Source organism: Pangasianodon hypophthalmus, chromosome 26 (genome assembly GCF_027358585.1).
Source record: "Pangasianodon hypophthalmus isolate fPanHyp1 chromosome 26, fPanHyp1.pri, whole genome shotgun sequence".
Classification (NCBI taxonomy): domain Eukaryota; kingdom Metazoa; phylum Chordata; class Actinopteri; order Siluriformes; family Pangasiidae; genus Pangasianodon; species Pangasianodon hypophthalmus.
This window is the reverse complement of record NC_069735.1, coordinates 8,092,795-8,109,280: the sequence shown is the minus strand read 5'-3', so window position 1 is coordinate 8,109,280 and position 16,486 is coordinate 8,092,795. Positions and strand designations below refer to the sequence as shown.

Below are 16,486 nucleotides of genomic sequence, written 5' to 3'. Positions count from 1 at the left end.
TCTTGGTTTCAAAATGACTAATATGCCGCCAAAGACAACCACCCACATTTGTGGTTATTTTTGCCGAACAGGTCTTGTTTTGCATGGCGTTTGTGTTTGCATGTGCGTGACTGGATAGACTGCGTGAGAGGTAAGAGCAGAAGTAAAGGGAAAGTATTTGAATTAAGTTCTCACCACTTCTCATTCCTGGTCCTCAGGTAATTAACTACAAAGCTTGGAACAGAGTGTTTAAAGAATTTCTATTGGCAGTAAACATAATCAATATATGTACACAACAATCCGGTTATCTAAAAAATTTATGTGAAATGACAAAAGAGACAAATGTAGGACTAATTATGATTTTAAAAAAATGTAATAAAAGATGTCACCTTGTCTTCCCAGAAATAACAATCCATCACTTTTCATATTGTGCCCCAAGCCCTCAATTAAGCTATTCATAAACTTTAGTACTATATACCATAAACTATTCATAAACAGTTCACCTGAACTGAACTGTTTAATTTAATGCATTTAGATGGAAAGATGATACTGGAAGGTCTCTGACAACTTAATAAGACATGACACAGACCTAAAGATCCATTAAAAACCCACCATGACCATCATCGTCTATCATTCTTTGTTAGCAACTAGTTACAAATAGCTGAACTCCAACACTTCACTCCATGGGAATGATTTGTGAATGATTCAGTCTCAAGTTATTCTTCTGGCATCTCATCATACCATTCTCATCCCATCCTTTAATAACAGTGTTGCACAATATGGCATAATCCTGCTGTGTATTAACATTCCCATGGTCATTAGAACCTTACATAATGAATTGTTTTTCAAGCCACTGTTCTATCTAGCAGGACTTTATGTGCTGGAGATACTGTGCTGGAGATACATGAATTGCTGTGTATTTAGATAAAAGGAGGACAGAGGTGCAAACAGAGCTGACAGTGCTGTTGGCTTTAACAATAACACAATTCCTACTCAAAGACTGAATGTTTTGTGTAGTGCACTGGAGTGATTTTGTGTACTGACCTGGTTTCAGGAACATTGAAAGAGACTGAGCCAGAGAGAGAAAGAGAGGCCATGTGATTTATGACCCTATGCGCCATAGTTGCTCTGTTTTTATCATTACTCCTTGACCATGCGCAGTACCTGGTAGCTGCAGGGCACAGCAGCAGAGAAGATTCAGATTCCTTTAATGAAGCACTGCAAGCATGAGAACATTTTCAACCTCCTCCACAGTGCTCATGGAGTGGAAGAGTACTTCCGAGTTGTCTATTCTGGGACAGGGCCAGTGAGCATAATGCTGGGAACTAAATGTTTTTGACCGAGATTTATTCATTCATATATCTTATCGCTAAGAAATAGGAATACACCCCGGATTAGACATCAGTCCATTGCAGGGCACCATGCATACAAACATTCACACACTCTTTCATACCTAGGGTAATTTACTGTAGCCAGTCCATCTACTGGCATGTTTTTGGGAGGTGGGACTAACCTGGAGTACCTGGAGGAAACACAGAGAGAACATGTGAAACTCTGCACAGACAGCTTGGGATTGAACCAAGGACTGGGAAATTATGAGGCAGCATTTCTACTCACTGTGCCACCATGCCCCCGTTTGACCAGGTTATCTTGTTCAAGTAGGTCATGTCAACAGATCCCCTGGGACTCCACCTGGCTCATGCCTGGGGCAACTTCCTCAGTTGTCCCTCCATGATGATAAGGCTACCCTGTGACACTACATTGTGTATTTGGAATGGGGAAAAGTTCAGACTGTCCTGACCTAACCTGAAATGGGCTTCAGTGAGAAGATACTGAAGCTGATTATCTATTACATGGCAATGTTGGTGGAATTCTCAGTTAAAGTCCAATAGTAAGTGGAATTCTCTGTGAACCCAAGACCAGTTCTTAACTTTATCTTTGAGTGATAAAGATCAAGATTAGAGCCTGGGGGATAAGATTGGGAAACAGGTGTGCTATAGGTCAATCCTGAGCTCGGGTCACTGTCTGTGTGGAGTTTCACATGTTCTGAACATCTATATGTGGGTTGCTTCTGGGTTCTCCAGTTTCTTCACAACTCCCAAAAACATTCCAATAAGTGAACTGGTAACTTTTAATTACCCTGCTTGTATGCATAGTGCCCTGCAACGGACTGGCATCCCATCCAGGATGTATTCCCACTTTGCACCCAGTGTTCCCAGGATAGATCCAGGATAGATCCAGATCCACCACGACCCTGATCAGGATAAAGCGCTTACTCAAGATAAATGAAACAGAGTGTTTTCTCTTGGAGACCAGGCAACCCTACTCTCTGGCCAAGAAATGGTATTCGGGACACATTTTTTTAAAACAGGAATTCTCTAGTGCAAAGTGCTGGTATGACCATCCCGCATGCTGGCTGTGTTTAGTGTTTGGAGCTTTCATAGAAGGATTATCTCTGATGTAATACCAATAATATCAAAATGCTTGCAGAGCTGGGTCAGGAAAGGGCCATGACCTCATTCGGTGACGCAAGTGCTCGAGTTGTTTTTATGACTAGAAATGTCTGATGTCTCCATATTCAACCTAAATGGTGCCTACGATCAGATATACCAGATGACTGAGCTATCATATTAGTGATATTAGTGCATCAAGGCCAACTGCAGCTCTCTTTTTCTCTCTGCCTCGATCAATTTTTACTTTGATAACCAGCAGGAATGCAGTTGTTCTTTCAAATTGTGCATATAACAATCTATAAAGATTTGACTTGTTGAGGTATTGCTTGATGTCCCAATAATATGGGAATTGTCATGTTTTCACCATGGGAAACATCAGGCAATGCACACACATGCACAAATCATAGAGGTGTTCCAGACCTGCAGCAGTTCTGCCGTTTCTCTGTGTTGTTTATCAGGCCCAGTGGCGCAGCAAGTGAGAAGACACGTTAAATTTAGAAGGGAAGGTTACTGTATACATGCATGTGTTTAAGGTCAAACATGCGTTACGTGAGCACAGATTGGTTGCATAGTGTTACAGTGTTTACTTGATTGAAGTACTTAGTACCCCAGAGTGTACCTTAAATATGACAGCTGGCTGTAATGGTACAAATGATAGGCAGATGATAAATGCTTTAATTTTTTTCTTTATTCTAGGTCTGTCTATTGTCAAACAAGTGTTCCAGTATGGGTTGTTTCCTGCAACTAATGCATATGAAGACTGACATTGAAATGAAAAACTGTTAACTTTACTAACAATCTTGTCTAATAATTCTATCATAGACCACCACTTGTTGAAACCTTACCTTTGTGATCACCCATGATCTTATATGAAGATATTACGTCTTGTTTTTAACTGTTTATAATGTTGTGTAATGTTTGTGAGACAAGTTAGTCCCTGTAATGAATTACCACCTCCCTCCTCTGTCCAGAAGTCTCTGCTGTAGCTAACAAGTTACTGACAGTTACAAAGCACTTACGCTGGAGACTCCTTCCATAAATGCTAAATAAATGTCTCTATATGGAAATCTTCACCATATCAATGATTAAACATTTTTCTTTGTTAAATAACAACACTTTTTTAAAAACAATCTGTTTGTTATTAGCCTTAGTTTACGTAGAGAGTTCGCCATACAAGTCCTGAATGACCTGTTGCTATAGAAAGAACAACATATTAGAATGAGCAAATTGACAAAAACGTTGAACTATAAGCCAGAACTACAGTCAGAACTGCTGTCTTAAAGAATGAATCAAACCCTCCTGACCAGTCAGATTCAAGAATTCAATGTGGTATGATGCAAAAATAACCAAATCAAAAGAACGAACAAACAAACAAACAAAAAAGGTTTCACAATGTTCAGTGATACCCAGTTAACCACAAACAAACATAATGGAAATGTTAGTGTAACTGTTTGTATGACTAAAAGTCTTGCAGCAATGTGGAAACATTAAATGTACCAAGAACACCCAGAAAACCTGGCAGATTCTCAGAACCATAATGTTCAGAAAGCATTCTGCAAATATCCTAGAAATAATATAACGTACAAATATCAGCTGGAAAGGAAAATATGGCAGGAAAAGTGGGCCCCAAAATTAGATTCAAATTTAAATACTACATTAAAGAGGTTTATCCAGAATTGGATCATAGGCACCAGATGTTCTTCTAATCTGAAAGAAGACTAATTTCTTCATGATTTATGTACATAATGTTAGGCTTAGGGTCAGTAAAAGTAATCAGAGATTACAAATAATAATTCCTGATAGCATGAATCAGCACCAGCTACCAGCACTGGTGAGTAAACATACTGTATCTCATACTTGTTTTCATCCAACCACTGAGGTCAGGTTTGTTTTTGCCTTTATTGGCAGGTTGATGACTCCATCAGTCACGTCACTACTGGACAGTTCCCAGTGTGTTTGTTCAGTGTGATCTCACAGTGTACAAGCAAATAGCACATGGATGCTGGGAACTGCTGGAGCCTTTCTGGTCAATAATAATGATATCACAAGAATCATAAAACAGTGAGTAATTGAGTGAGTGAGAGAAGATTATGACAGCAATAACTTTGCTAAAGTGTAGCTCACATGTGTGAATATGTGTGTTAGGGTATTACAGTGACATCAGGCCTCACTGACCATGTGTATCACACAACAATCCCTGCTTTAAATCCCCACATTTCTCTCCACATACACGTGCTTTGGTTCCGGTTGGAAGCGGACTTCACATTGCTGACGTCACTTGTTTACCATCTTCCAGGTCAGAGCTCATTCTTTTTCTCAGCTTTGAACACCTCCACTGTGTCATACACATAAACCCACACTACATGGAGGTTATACAACCCTTTTTGCTCTAATAATGGAGGGATGGGCTTGGGGCTGCAGAGGGGGAGTGCACATCCAGAGGTTCCTCTTCTGCTGCTGCAGATCTGGTGTAAACAAGTCAGGCTTGTATGTGATGGATCCTACTGTGCTGTTCTCTCTCTCTCTCTCTCTCTCTCTCTCTCTGCATGGTTTTCCATGCATTGGAGCTCACCCTAGTGGTAAAAACCCCCACAAACTTCTTTTAATGGAATCCAAAAATTCTTTCCAAAACCCCACTGTGGTTAGTAATGAACAGGGGTGGGAGTAACTGTACTTCATTACTATATTTAAGTATTATTTTAGTGTATTTATACTTTATTTGAGTATTATCATAATTGAATACTTGTAAGTTTAACAAACTTTACCGAACTCCCAAACTGGCGCCGCAGCAAAAAAGGCTGCCCACTGCTCCGGGTGTGTGTTCACTACTGTGTGTGTGTGTTCACTACTGTGTGTGTGTGTTCACTACTGTGTGTGTGCACTTGGATGGGTTAAATGCAGAGCACAAATTCCTAGTCACCATACTTGGCCACAAGTCACTTCACTTTACTTCACTTAAGAATTTCCAAGAAAAAACTTGCTGTTTACTCCTTACATTTTTATTTAGAACTTCAAAGTACTTATTACAAATCATGCAGGACTCTTCTTCTCTCATTCAGCCAATGACTGTATACGATATGTCAGTAGAATGATATGTGGGCTCAGTTTAGGATCCAATCATTTCAGTCCATTTCAGGTTTGTCAATGTAGAAAAAAATATGGATAAGTATATGGATAATGAATATGGATAAGTCACCAGACTGCAGTGTGGAACTTGAGGATGAGCATTCCTGGCCTTACCTCAGTAAAATGTTTCAATATGCTGGAGTAAACAAATATTCATATAAAATGAGGTGTCTCCTTTGCCTGCATGTTGAGCATGTTGAGGTAAGATGGGCTATTTTGCAAACATTAACTGGCTATAATTATCTAAGGTAGTCTGTTTTCTTTACTAATGACAGGTTAGACTAGTGTCAATTCTAGTAGAACCAAAAAAATGTTAACAGTGTAAAAAGTACACATCATCTAAATGTATCATTTAATACTATCATTACTATTTAAGGGTTACTCACACCTTTAATAGGCCCAACCAGAAGTAGCACACCCACGAGTAAATGCAGTCACCTTAGCCGTCATAAAGACTGAACTAGCAGAGCCCAAGATGACTAATTAACTAATTAACTAAGTGGTGTGTGTGTGCACACCATACACCTGATTGAGGAACAAAAAGCTTTACTGAAATACTTTCAAAACCTTTCGTAACACAATAGCCTTAGGTCTTAAAGTTGACACAAAACAAGAAATACTGCAAACAACCCATCCATAATGCTCAAAATGAAATTAGTTCTGTGAACACATATGCAAATCAAGTTAAAAAAAAAAAAAAAACACGCCCCACTTTAGTATGAGATCGGTTCAAATAAACATTACTTCTGTTTTTCTAGTTTTGTGAGCACTTGCAAAATAATGGTAAATTTAATCCAGTAAAGTACGTAAAATATACACTTTGGGCTTTGGGTGCATATTTACCTGAATTCATTTAGTTCAGAACTTAAGTAATTTAAGGAACACTTAAATAATTCTAACAATTTGATGATACTGTATTTTGATATCACTGACAAACAAGGAAAAATGAAAATTTCAGTGATTTCTTTTAATCACATTTCCATTAGAACTCCAAATTGTTACACTTTGTTGGCACTTTGTTGAAAAAGAGGACTCCCAAACGTAACATGAGTTTGTCTCTTTTCTGCTTACTGTTCCTGATGATTTAATGGAATCTCAGTCTTGCAGCTTTTTTAACACTATCATCTCATTTCATTAAAAACAACTGTCTAATGAACAAATGTAAATGTAAATGTAAGGTCATGACATACCTCTACTTAATCTTTCTTTCTTTACCCATCTTAGCATTTTGAGGTGGAGGATACCCTAGTTTAAGGACATTAATTTGATTAATATGATGACTTTTTACATGCGATCATAGTTTTTTTTTCTCCCACATGTGATTATATGTGTAATGTGATCACGTGAAAACAAAATATGTGAAGGTGCATTTCACTGTGTTATTCCCTGAGACTACATGTGAACTCAAGTAAATGCCTGTGACATCATGTGAACAATGTGAACACAAATGAAAAAGAATTATTTCTGAAAAACAAAAAGACATGCATTACATGTGAAAATGTAACATGTGAAAATAATTGTGAGAGAAATCACATGTACAAAATAAAACCACATGCCCTACATGATAAATAAGATAAATTATTCATTCAAAAATTAAATGTGAAAATAAATGAATTGTGAATTAGCCAGATGTGAAAATAACCAGATCATGTGTAAAAAAAAATCACATGTGAAAACAAATGAATCATGTGTAAAAGTCCGCTATATGTAAAGAAATGTGTGAAACATAACAAGTGTCTAAAAGCCACATGCGTAAATTTCACAAGTGAAGCATGAAAGCCACGCATAACACTCAGAGTGTATTTGCATAATGACATGCACACCCCAAAGTTATGGTGAGGAATGCCTAACCCATGAGCACGAAAGCTCTGATAAATTCCTGTGCTGTCAAAAAAGCTTTGTAGTGTTTACACGTACATCAACAGGCACATAAAAACATGTCTGAATCTGTGACATGGAGTGAGGTATTTAGAACCACTCCAAAGAGTCACTCAGGTGTCAGGCTTGTTTTTGCAAACACACACACAAACACACAGTGAATTAATCATGTACCAGGACGAAACATGCCACACACGATCCGTACATTCTTTTCTATAAAATTGCAGCACACAGCAGATTGACATGATTAAACTCCCAAACACACCTGATTAATGAAATGTTTACGTGCTGCCTTTGAACGCAATGTTCCCAACATTGTGACAGTTGAAAGCATCCTGGCCCCAATTTGTTTAAACTTTTATTTTTTTTTAAATGCAGCTTCAAATTCAAAACATGAATGAAGTAAGTAGCATTACCACTGGTTGCCATTACATTGGTTAATGACAACCTCTTAAATAGATGTGTGTATGTATATATATATATATATATATATATATATATATATATATATATATATATATATATATGAAGACATCTGTCAAGGCTTTTTGAAACGGAGACAAGAGCAGCGTCTGTCTATCTATCTGACTTTCATGGAGGCCTTATACAGTAGCTTGCATAAGTATTCACCCCCTTGAACTTTTCCCACATTTTGTAGTTGTTACAACCTGGAACTGAAATGGACTCAACTGATATTATATGTCATGAATCTACCAGAAATTGCCCATAATATTGATGTGGGGGAAATAAATGTAACTTGCTAAGTTATTTACTAATAAAATACAAAATTTCTGATTGCTAAATTTCTAAATTTTGACCCACGTTGCTGTAAAACAGCTGAATTAGTTCAGGTTCAAGGGTCACTGTCTGTATAGAGCTCCTGTGCATGTTCTCTCCATGTCCATGTGGGTTTCCTCTTGTTTCTCGCACCTCCTAAAACATGTCAGTGGGTGAATGTTTGTGTGTGTGTGTATGGTGCCCCGTGATGGACTTATCTAGCGTGTATTCCTTCCTCGTGCCCGGTATGGCACTGAAGGCACTTCAAGCTTTGGAAGCATCTGTCTGAGCAGAGTGTGCAGCTGAGCAGGTCAGAGGTCAGAGAGCTACAGGACTAAAGCGCTGCTGCATCACTCTCCTTAGCTAGAAATGAAGCAGATGCTAAACCCCACTCACACCACTATTAGCACCACTATTAGCAGGCAGTCCAACAGCTTTGTAGGTAATCTATGATGTAAGAAGCCATTAACTAAAGTGAAAATAGACCAACCGGTCAAAGTTTCAACTAAAAAAGTCAATTCAGAGTGTCCTTACAAAATAAATCTGGGACGAAATTTAATATCACGTTAATTATGAAGATTAATATGCGAGTAATTCAGGGTGGATTTGTCCTTTAAGTTCATATATTAAATCATCATTTAGGTTTCATCCAGCTGAGACGCAGGCACTCAAATCAGTAAAAGGGATTTGGCGCCCCCTGCTGGACATCATCATCATCATCATCATCATCATCATCATCGTCGTCGTCTGCTTACAATATGCGCAGAAACAGAAAATACAGCTAAGACAAAAAAAAAAAAAAAAAAAAAAAAAACCAGTTATTTAGTGGGGTTACTTCCAAGGCTACTGATAAAAGTGTAAAATAAATAAATAAATAAATAAATAAATGTAATGGAATGTCTTGTTTAATCCAAAACACTATTCTTCTATTTACACTGTAATTTACAAATTTAAAAAGCAACCTCGGACTAAGAACAGACTCTTGTACAATCTAGAAAAAATATCTGTGCAGGTCATGAAATAAACATATTATACATCAGCAATCAGCCAATGTGCGCAGGCACGTGAATCCTGTGGCACGCGAACACACCACAGTTCGTCACGTCCTTGTGTTACATCATAAAGCAACGTTAGGAAACAGAAATAGACGTTATTTTAGTGGCCAGTTTATATTTTATCTTTCAAAATAAACATTCAGTAACTATCCAAAATCACAAAAATATATTAGATTGTATTTATTTTTTAAAATCATCAAGTCAAATGTGCGCTAATTCTTTATAAACTACAGCGTCCGGAGAACTGTTTACTGTCGGCTTCCATAGCAACCCGGAAAAGCTGTTCATAAACAAGGAAATGTAGGGCAAGTTCAGACATCAGCCCTGTAACATCTGGCCAGTTCTTCTTCGTGCAAACGCAGGTTTGCAGTTTTCTTTCTTGCTTTTTCTTTCTTTTTTTTTTTTTTAAAGCGAAAAACGTTTAACTTTTGCTACGTATGTCCATGTGAGCTCGAGAAAGCTGGCTACTAGTCTGGCTTCTCTCTCTCTATGTATCTGTCTATTCATTACAATAACAGCAACAGCAACGACAACAACAATATAATAATCTGCACTGACTTACCTCAGTGAAAATGTTTGCTTTCAAATACTGAATTTAGGCAGTTAGTTAACTGTGGTCTGATTATTTCCTTATGTTTCTTCACAGTTCGATTATTTACTAAAGTTCCAATATATTAGTTTGAGCAGTTGTGTGTGTGTGTGTTGTAGTAGTAGTAATAGTAGTGGTGGTGTCTCATCAGCAATTACATAACATTGTGTTTATGTTTTTTGTTTTTTTTTTCAAAGACATCATCAACATCATCAATGGACGGCTCATCCAAAGGCAAGACAGCAGAGGAAACATCCAAAAGTGACGCTGCATCTAAAACATCTGTGGCTGCGCAAGTGCCATTTCTTGACCTGTGCACTGTTCTCGAGAATATCCAGAAAGCCAAACATCGGCCAGACAAGTCCAAATGCTTAAAGGATTTCATAGATTCATGGAGAAGGTTTCATGCAGCTCTTCACAAAGATAATCCCGACACTACAGATTCATTTTACCCAGCCATGCGTCTTATCGTGCCTCCTTTTGAAAGGGAGAGAATGGCCTATGGTATCAAAGAAAACATGTTAGCCAAACTCTACATTGAGGTCTTAGGTCTTCCAAAATCAGGGCCAGAGGCTAATAAACTTCTCAATTACAGAGCCCCTACTACATCCAAAGGAGACTCTGGAGACTTTGCTCTTACAGCTTATTTTGTCCTCAAAAAGAGATGCACAAGCCGGGGTAATCTGAGTATCAAAGAGGTCAATGACTTCTTGGACTCAGTAGCTATGAATAACGCCAGCAAACAGAAGGACCTTGTGAAGAAAAGCCTTTTACATTTGATTACTCAAAGCTCAGCTTTGGAACAGAAGTGGCTTATTCGTATGATCCTGAAAGACATGAAACTTGGGATTAGCAAGGAGACCGTTCTCCAGGTTTTTCATTCAGATGCTCCAGAGCTCTACAATGTCACTACAGCCTTGGACAGGGTCTGCAGACAGCTACATGACCCCTCTATTTCCTTGAATGAGGTATCCATCGGCCTGTTTTCTGCCTTCAAACCCATGCTGGCGGCTATCGCCAACATCCGCCAAGTGGAGAAACAGATGGGGAATCAGCCCTTCTATATTGAGACCAAGCTGGATGGTGAGCGCATTCAACTTCATAAGGATGGGGAGGTATACAAATACTACAGCCGTAACTCATTTGAATACACACAACAGTTCGGGGCCTCACCACTAGAGGGTTCTCTCACACCATTCATCCACAATGTCTTTAAATCTCATGTTGTCAATTGTATCTTGGATGGAGAGATGATGGCTTATAACCCCACCACAGAGACTTTCATGCAAAAAGGCAGCAAATTTGATATCAAGCGGTTGGTGGAGGACTCTGATTTACAGACATGCTTTTGTGTGTTTGATGTCCTGCTTGTCAATGACCAGAAGTTTGGAAATGAGCCTCTCAAGAAGCGTTACGACACTCTCCAGACAGTCTTCACACCCGTCAAAGGCCGGATCCAGCTGGTACAGTACACTGAAGCCAAAACCAGGCAGGAAGTGATAAATGCCCTTAATGAAGCTATTGACAACCGTGAAGAAGGCATCATGGTCAAAGACCCCTTGTCCATCTACAAGCCAGATAAACGTGGTGAAGGCTGGCTGAAGATCAAACCTGAATATGTTGATGGCCTGATGGATGAATTGGATTTGCTAATAGTGGGAGGCTATTGGGGGAAAGGCAGACGGAGTGGAATGTTGTCCCACTTTCTCTGTGCTGTTGCTGAAACTCCAAGTCCTGGAGAGAAGCCAACAGTGTTCCATACACTCTGTCGAATTGGATCAGGCTACACCATGAAGGAGCTCTATGAGCTTGGCCTGAAACTGGCCGAACACTGGAAAGTTTATCGCAAGAGTAGCCCTCCGGCAGGCATTTTGTGTGGAACAGAGAAGCCGGAGGTTTACATTGAGCCAAGAAACTCAGTGATCATTCAAGTCAAAGCGGCAGAGATTGTTACCAGTGACATGTACAAAACTAATTGCACTCTGCGATTCCCCAGGATTGAGAGGATCCGAGAGGACAAAGAATGGTATGAGTGCATGACCTTGGATGAGATAAGTCAGTTCCGTGATAAAGCATCGGGTAAACTGGCATCCAGGCACCTTCACCTCCAGGAAGACGAGCCGGAGAAGAAGAAACGCAAGCTCGCATCCAAGCCCAAAAAGACCATTGGCATTGTTGACCACTTCAAATCTCAAGACCTGTCCACTGTCACCAAAGAGACAGACATGTTTGAAGATGTGGAATTCTGTGTGATGAGTGGAAGTAATACGCATTCAAAGGCCGAGCTTGAAAAGGCTGTGGCCCGTGGCGGAGGCATTGTAGTCCAGAACCCTGGAAAGGACACGTACTGTGTGATTGCAGGTGTTGAGAACGTGCGGGTAAAGAACCTCATTGGTTCAAACCAACATGACGTAGTATGGGCTTCCTGGCTCCTGGAATGTCTGGACAGGAAACAGGTGCTACCATGGCAACCACGACACATGATCCACATGTCCCCTTCCACAAGGGAACACTTTGCTGAAGAGTATGATTGCTATGGAGACAGTTACTACGTCGACACAGATGAGCAGCAGCTGAGGGATGTCTTCAGCAGAATGGAGCCTGTTGAAGTGGATGCAGTATCCATAGCTTCAATCGAGCAGAAGTACGGCTTTGATGACTTGCCCACTAGCATGTTCAGACCTTACCGTGCCTACTTTGACCGATGTGCTGATTTGGGCAATCCAGAAAGTCTTATTAAGGGTACATGTCTGAACTTTCGGGCTCTTGAGTTTCGCTTTCATGGGGGCACAGTAGCAGAAAGACTAGAAGAAGGCATCACACATGTAGTCATGGCAGGGGAAGAGAGATTATTGGACATAAGGACACATAGACGCCTCTTTACTAAGAAGTTTAAGATCGTTCGAGAAACATGGGTGACTGATTCTATTAAAGCAGGACACGTACTTAATGACAATGATTACCTTGTGTAATTTGGAGACAGCTACGCAATGTCACATATCACTTAAAGACTGCATTGTCTCCGAATAATCTTTGTCCTAGCCATTATTAATGCTAAAATGATGTCTGGATCTGGTTGTGTTTCTGCTTTGACTGTGAACATTTTTAATGAATAGAAAAATCATTGTGTAGCTTTGTATTTTAACTATAGGCTTATTATTTAACAATTGCAGGTTTTAGATAATGCTGTTTTTTTAGACAAATATGTTCTCGTGTAGTCAAGTCTCTGTTTGCTTGCTTACAGAGAACAACACTAGGATGACAAAGACATTTTATTTGCTTCCTACAGATTGTATGAAAGAATAACAAGGAATAAACCTGTTTTTAATCTATAACTATAAAATTGTAATTATTGTTTGAATAAAGATATAAAGAATAAAGAGAGGTGACTTAAGAAAAGAATTGTCTTGTTGTTAATGTAGTGCTTTCATAGCATGTTTAATATTGTAGAATGGTAATTGTGTTTAAAAAGCATGAAAATTTTTATTTATATTCATCAATCATACACAGTTTCAAGCACTGTGACTTCCTGTTTCTTGTCATCGCAGTAACGGTTGCTCCAGGGTCCTGTTTTGTTCTTCCAGGTTCTCTGGTTTCACCCCAAAAACATGCCAGTAGGTGGATTGGCTACATTACCCCTGGGTATGAAAGAGTGTGTGAATGTGTTGAGCAGGTGCCCTGCAATCTTCCATCTAGGGTACTCCTGCCTCACGCCCATTCTTCCCCGGATAGGCTCCGGATCCACCACGAACCTGACCAGGGCAAGGTGGTTAATAAAGATGAATAAATGAATGCAAAGGAAGGAAATTGAATCATTAGATTATAAAGTTCTAAGTAGCACAGTTTATATATGTGTATTGTTATTTATTATTTCCTTAATAGTAAGGCTGAATTTTGTCTCGATCCGCAATAAGTTATACTGAACTTTCCTGCTTTGTTCTTTCTGCCTACATTGAAAAACATTTAATGACATTTGTCGTCTAAAAGCAACATTTCGGTGACTCTCTCTCTCTCTCTCTCTCTCTCTCTCTGACACATACAGCCCTGAGGGGGATGAGAGGAGCTTAAGAGCCCTTTATAAAGGTAATCCAGGGGGAATGAGGAAATCCTGCGGCCAGAGGGTTTGGACAGAAAAGTGAGGACACTGCTGCCAGGTAGGAGGACAGCAGGGGTCTGAGCTGAAATGGCTCCCTGAGTGCTTGCTGGAAGGGAGCACAAAAATCTGAAAGGTTCCTGTATAGAAAAGGTCAGTGAAGTATCATGGGATTGCACCATTCTTCACTGCCATTTTTACTGTGCTGCGACATGTGGCCTTTGGCTGTTCTGTGACCTGTATTATGGTTTGTCTTATTAGAAATAAGATTAGGGTATGGAAAATAAATACAGATCCTAGATCAGTGCAAAACACATCATCTTTTACAGTTTTGGACAACAAATTAGTGATTGAGATTAGAATCATGATCTGTAGAGGGAGCACTTTGTTGGTTCTTTCATAGTGAGAATAGATTTTTTTTTTTTTTGCTTAAAAGAAGCTTTTAAGGAAAACAATTACTAGAAGTGTCATCACCAAAATGCTAAATAAATACACATTTCGATCAAAAGCTAACCCTTTCTCATAAGAGTTGGAGTTTAGTACGGAAAAACAATTTCAAGCTTGTCACTAATTTCTGTCAATCATGGAAATCTTAATCAGTTAGCAGTGATAATTGGACATATCTCCTAAGCAGACAGAAGAGAGATGTTCTATCGCTCCAGGCCTTGCCAGGAATTAATTGCTGGGAAATGGCAGCATGCCTCTGACAGCAATGAGGCACCCCACGTGGATACACTTACTAATAATGACGGTATTTGCCTTGCAAATGAACATTTATTTACTTGAGATGAGTCCACCTACTGCTTTTGTGCAATTAACCCTCCATTCCTATACTTTAAGGTTCATTCATGAACAAAATCTTCAAGTAAAAAGCACTCAATTATGAAGATGTTCTGTTACATTTGGTCTTGGTTTATTCTCTGGTTTGAGATTCTCTGAGAAAACTAGCTCCTAAACATTTTCAAAACAGTCCATTAAGGAAAATGAATAGAAATGACAATACCTACATGCACACATACTGTATACGTATGTGAGTTGCCGTCTAGTTGTAAAAGATAATTCAAGCTACAGCACTTGCATGGCATCAATTAGTCGTTATGTCCCATTTCACTTCCTTTCGGGATTACTGCAGAATAAAGTGGTGTACATTGCTGCAGATTGGCATGCAGATCTACATCACAGCTCTGGTCCAACTGGCTCCTCTCAGCTCTGCCTCCTGCCAAATGCAGCTTTTATTGCTATTATTGCATCAGGCCATTGGACTTCCATTCAGTGACAGCTTTGTAATGGCTCTGTTATTGTATATGGATGTGGTGGATCCCTGGTGGCAGACACCTGGTCTGCTTAATACAAAAGTATGAGTGTAATAGGATGCTAGTTTAAATTGAGATCAGTTCTTATTACTTCTTGCTGAACTATTGGAATGGGGTCAAAGCTAGGAAAGGCACTAAGCAGGTACAAGAGAGTTGTTGTACATTACAAGAGCTGAAATAGAAACATTATGCCATCTACTACTAAGATCTTCACAAATATTAGGGTAATTCTATTGGAGTGCTACATTAGTCATTTATTTAGTCATTTTTTTTATCTTAGCTAGTGACAACTTCACATCATTTGGAGTTAGTCTCATTTTTTCCCAATATATATCCATCCATCCATCCATCCATCCTCTATACTGCTTATCCTACACAGGGTCGCAGGGGAGCCTGGAGCCTATGTCAGGGAACATGGGGGACATGGGGGACATGGGGGACACCTATTGCAGGGGAAAATTACACACACACACACACACACACACACACACACACACACACACACGCTAACACACTATGGACAATTTGGAAATGCTAGTCACAGCCTACACCGCATGTCTTTGGACTGGGGGAGGAAACTGGAGTACACCCCCGAAGCAAGGGGAGAAAATGCAAGCACTGCACACACAGGGTGCAACCCCTGACCCCATTTGGCCGACTCCAGAGGTGTGTGCTAACCATTAGGCCACCATACCCCATATGTGTTTGTTTGTTTGTTTGTAGATCTTAGTACTAGATGCCTTGATGTTTCTCTCTCGCTCTGCCAATGAACAATGACTCTCTTTTCCTTGCTTAGAGTTTTATGACCCCATTCCTAATATGAAGATACCCCCATGGCCTGAATGATTAAGCCTCAACTCTGACCTTCTTCCAAACCTCTTCTGTTCCCATGGAAGTAACAGTGCAAATAATAATAATAATAATAATAATAATAATAATGATCTCTGGAGTGGGGTTCATAATAACTGGGCAAGGACATACATCTACTTTATTAGTAATACCTATACACCTGCACATTCATGCAATTTTACAGTCAGCCAATCATATGGCACCAGCACAATGCATAAAATCATACAGATACAGGTCAAGAGCTTTAGTTAATATTCACATCAAATGACATGGGGAATGGGGAAAAAGGTAATCTCAGTGATGTTTACTGTGGCATGTTGTTGGTGTCACTGGATCTTTTTTCAGTCTTCAGCTGTCCAATTTCTGTGAGCTTG

The 16,486-nt window shown here is 39.4% G+C and overlaps 1 protein-coding gene across 2 annotated transcripts; it reads left to right on the top strand.

The window, feature by feature from the left end:
- Window positions 1-4,508: 4,508 nt before the first annotated feature.
- lig4 (ligase IV, DNA, ATP-dependent) lies at window positions 4,509-13,270 on the top strand. Of its 2 annotated transcripts, none has more exons than XM_053230179.1 (2): window positions 4,509-4,728; window positions 10,055-13,270. In XM_053230179.1, the coding sequence occupies exon 2, from the start codon at window positions 10,073-10,075 to the stop codon at window positions 12,827-12,829; it is 2,757 nt and encodes a 918-aa protein (XP_053086154.1). In that variant the 5' UTR covers window positions 4,509-4,728; window positions 10,055-10,072; the 3' UTR covers window positions 12,830-13,270. The 2 variants fall into 2 exon arrangements, with proteins under 2 accessions (XP_053086154.1, XP_026788197.2); XM_026932396.3 differs by lacking the exon at window positions 4,509-4,728 and adding an exon at window positions 9,370-9,630.
- The last annotated feature ends 3,216 nt before the right edge of the window (window positions 13,271-16,486 follow it).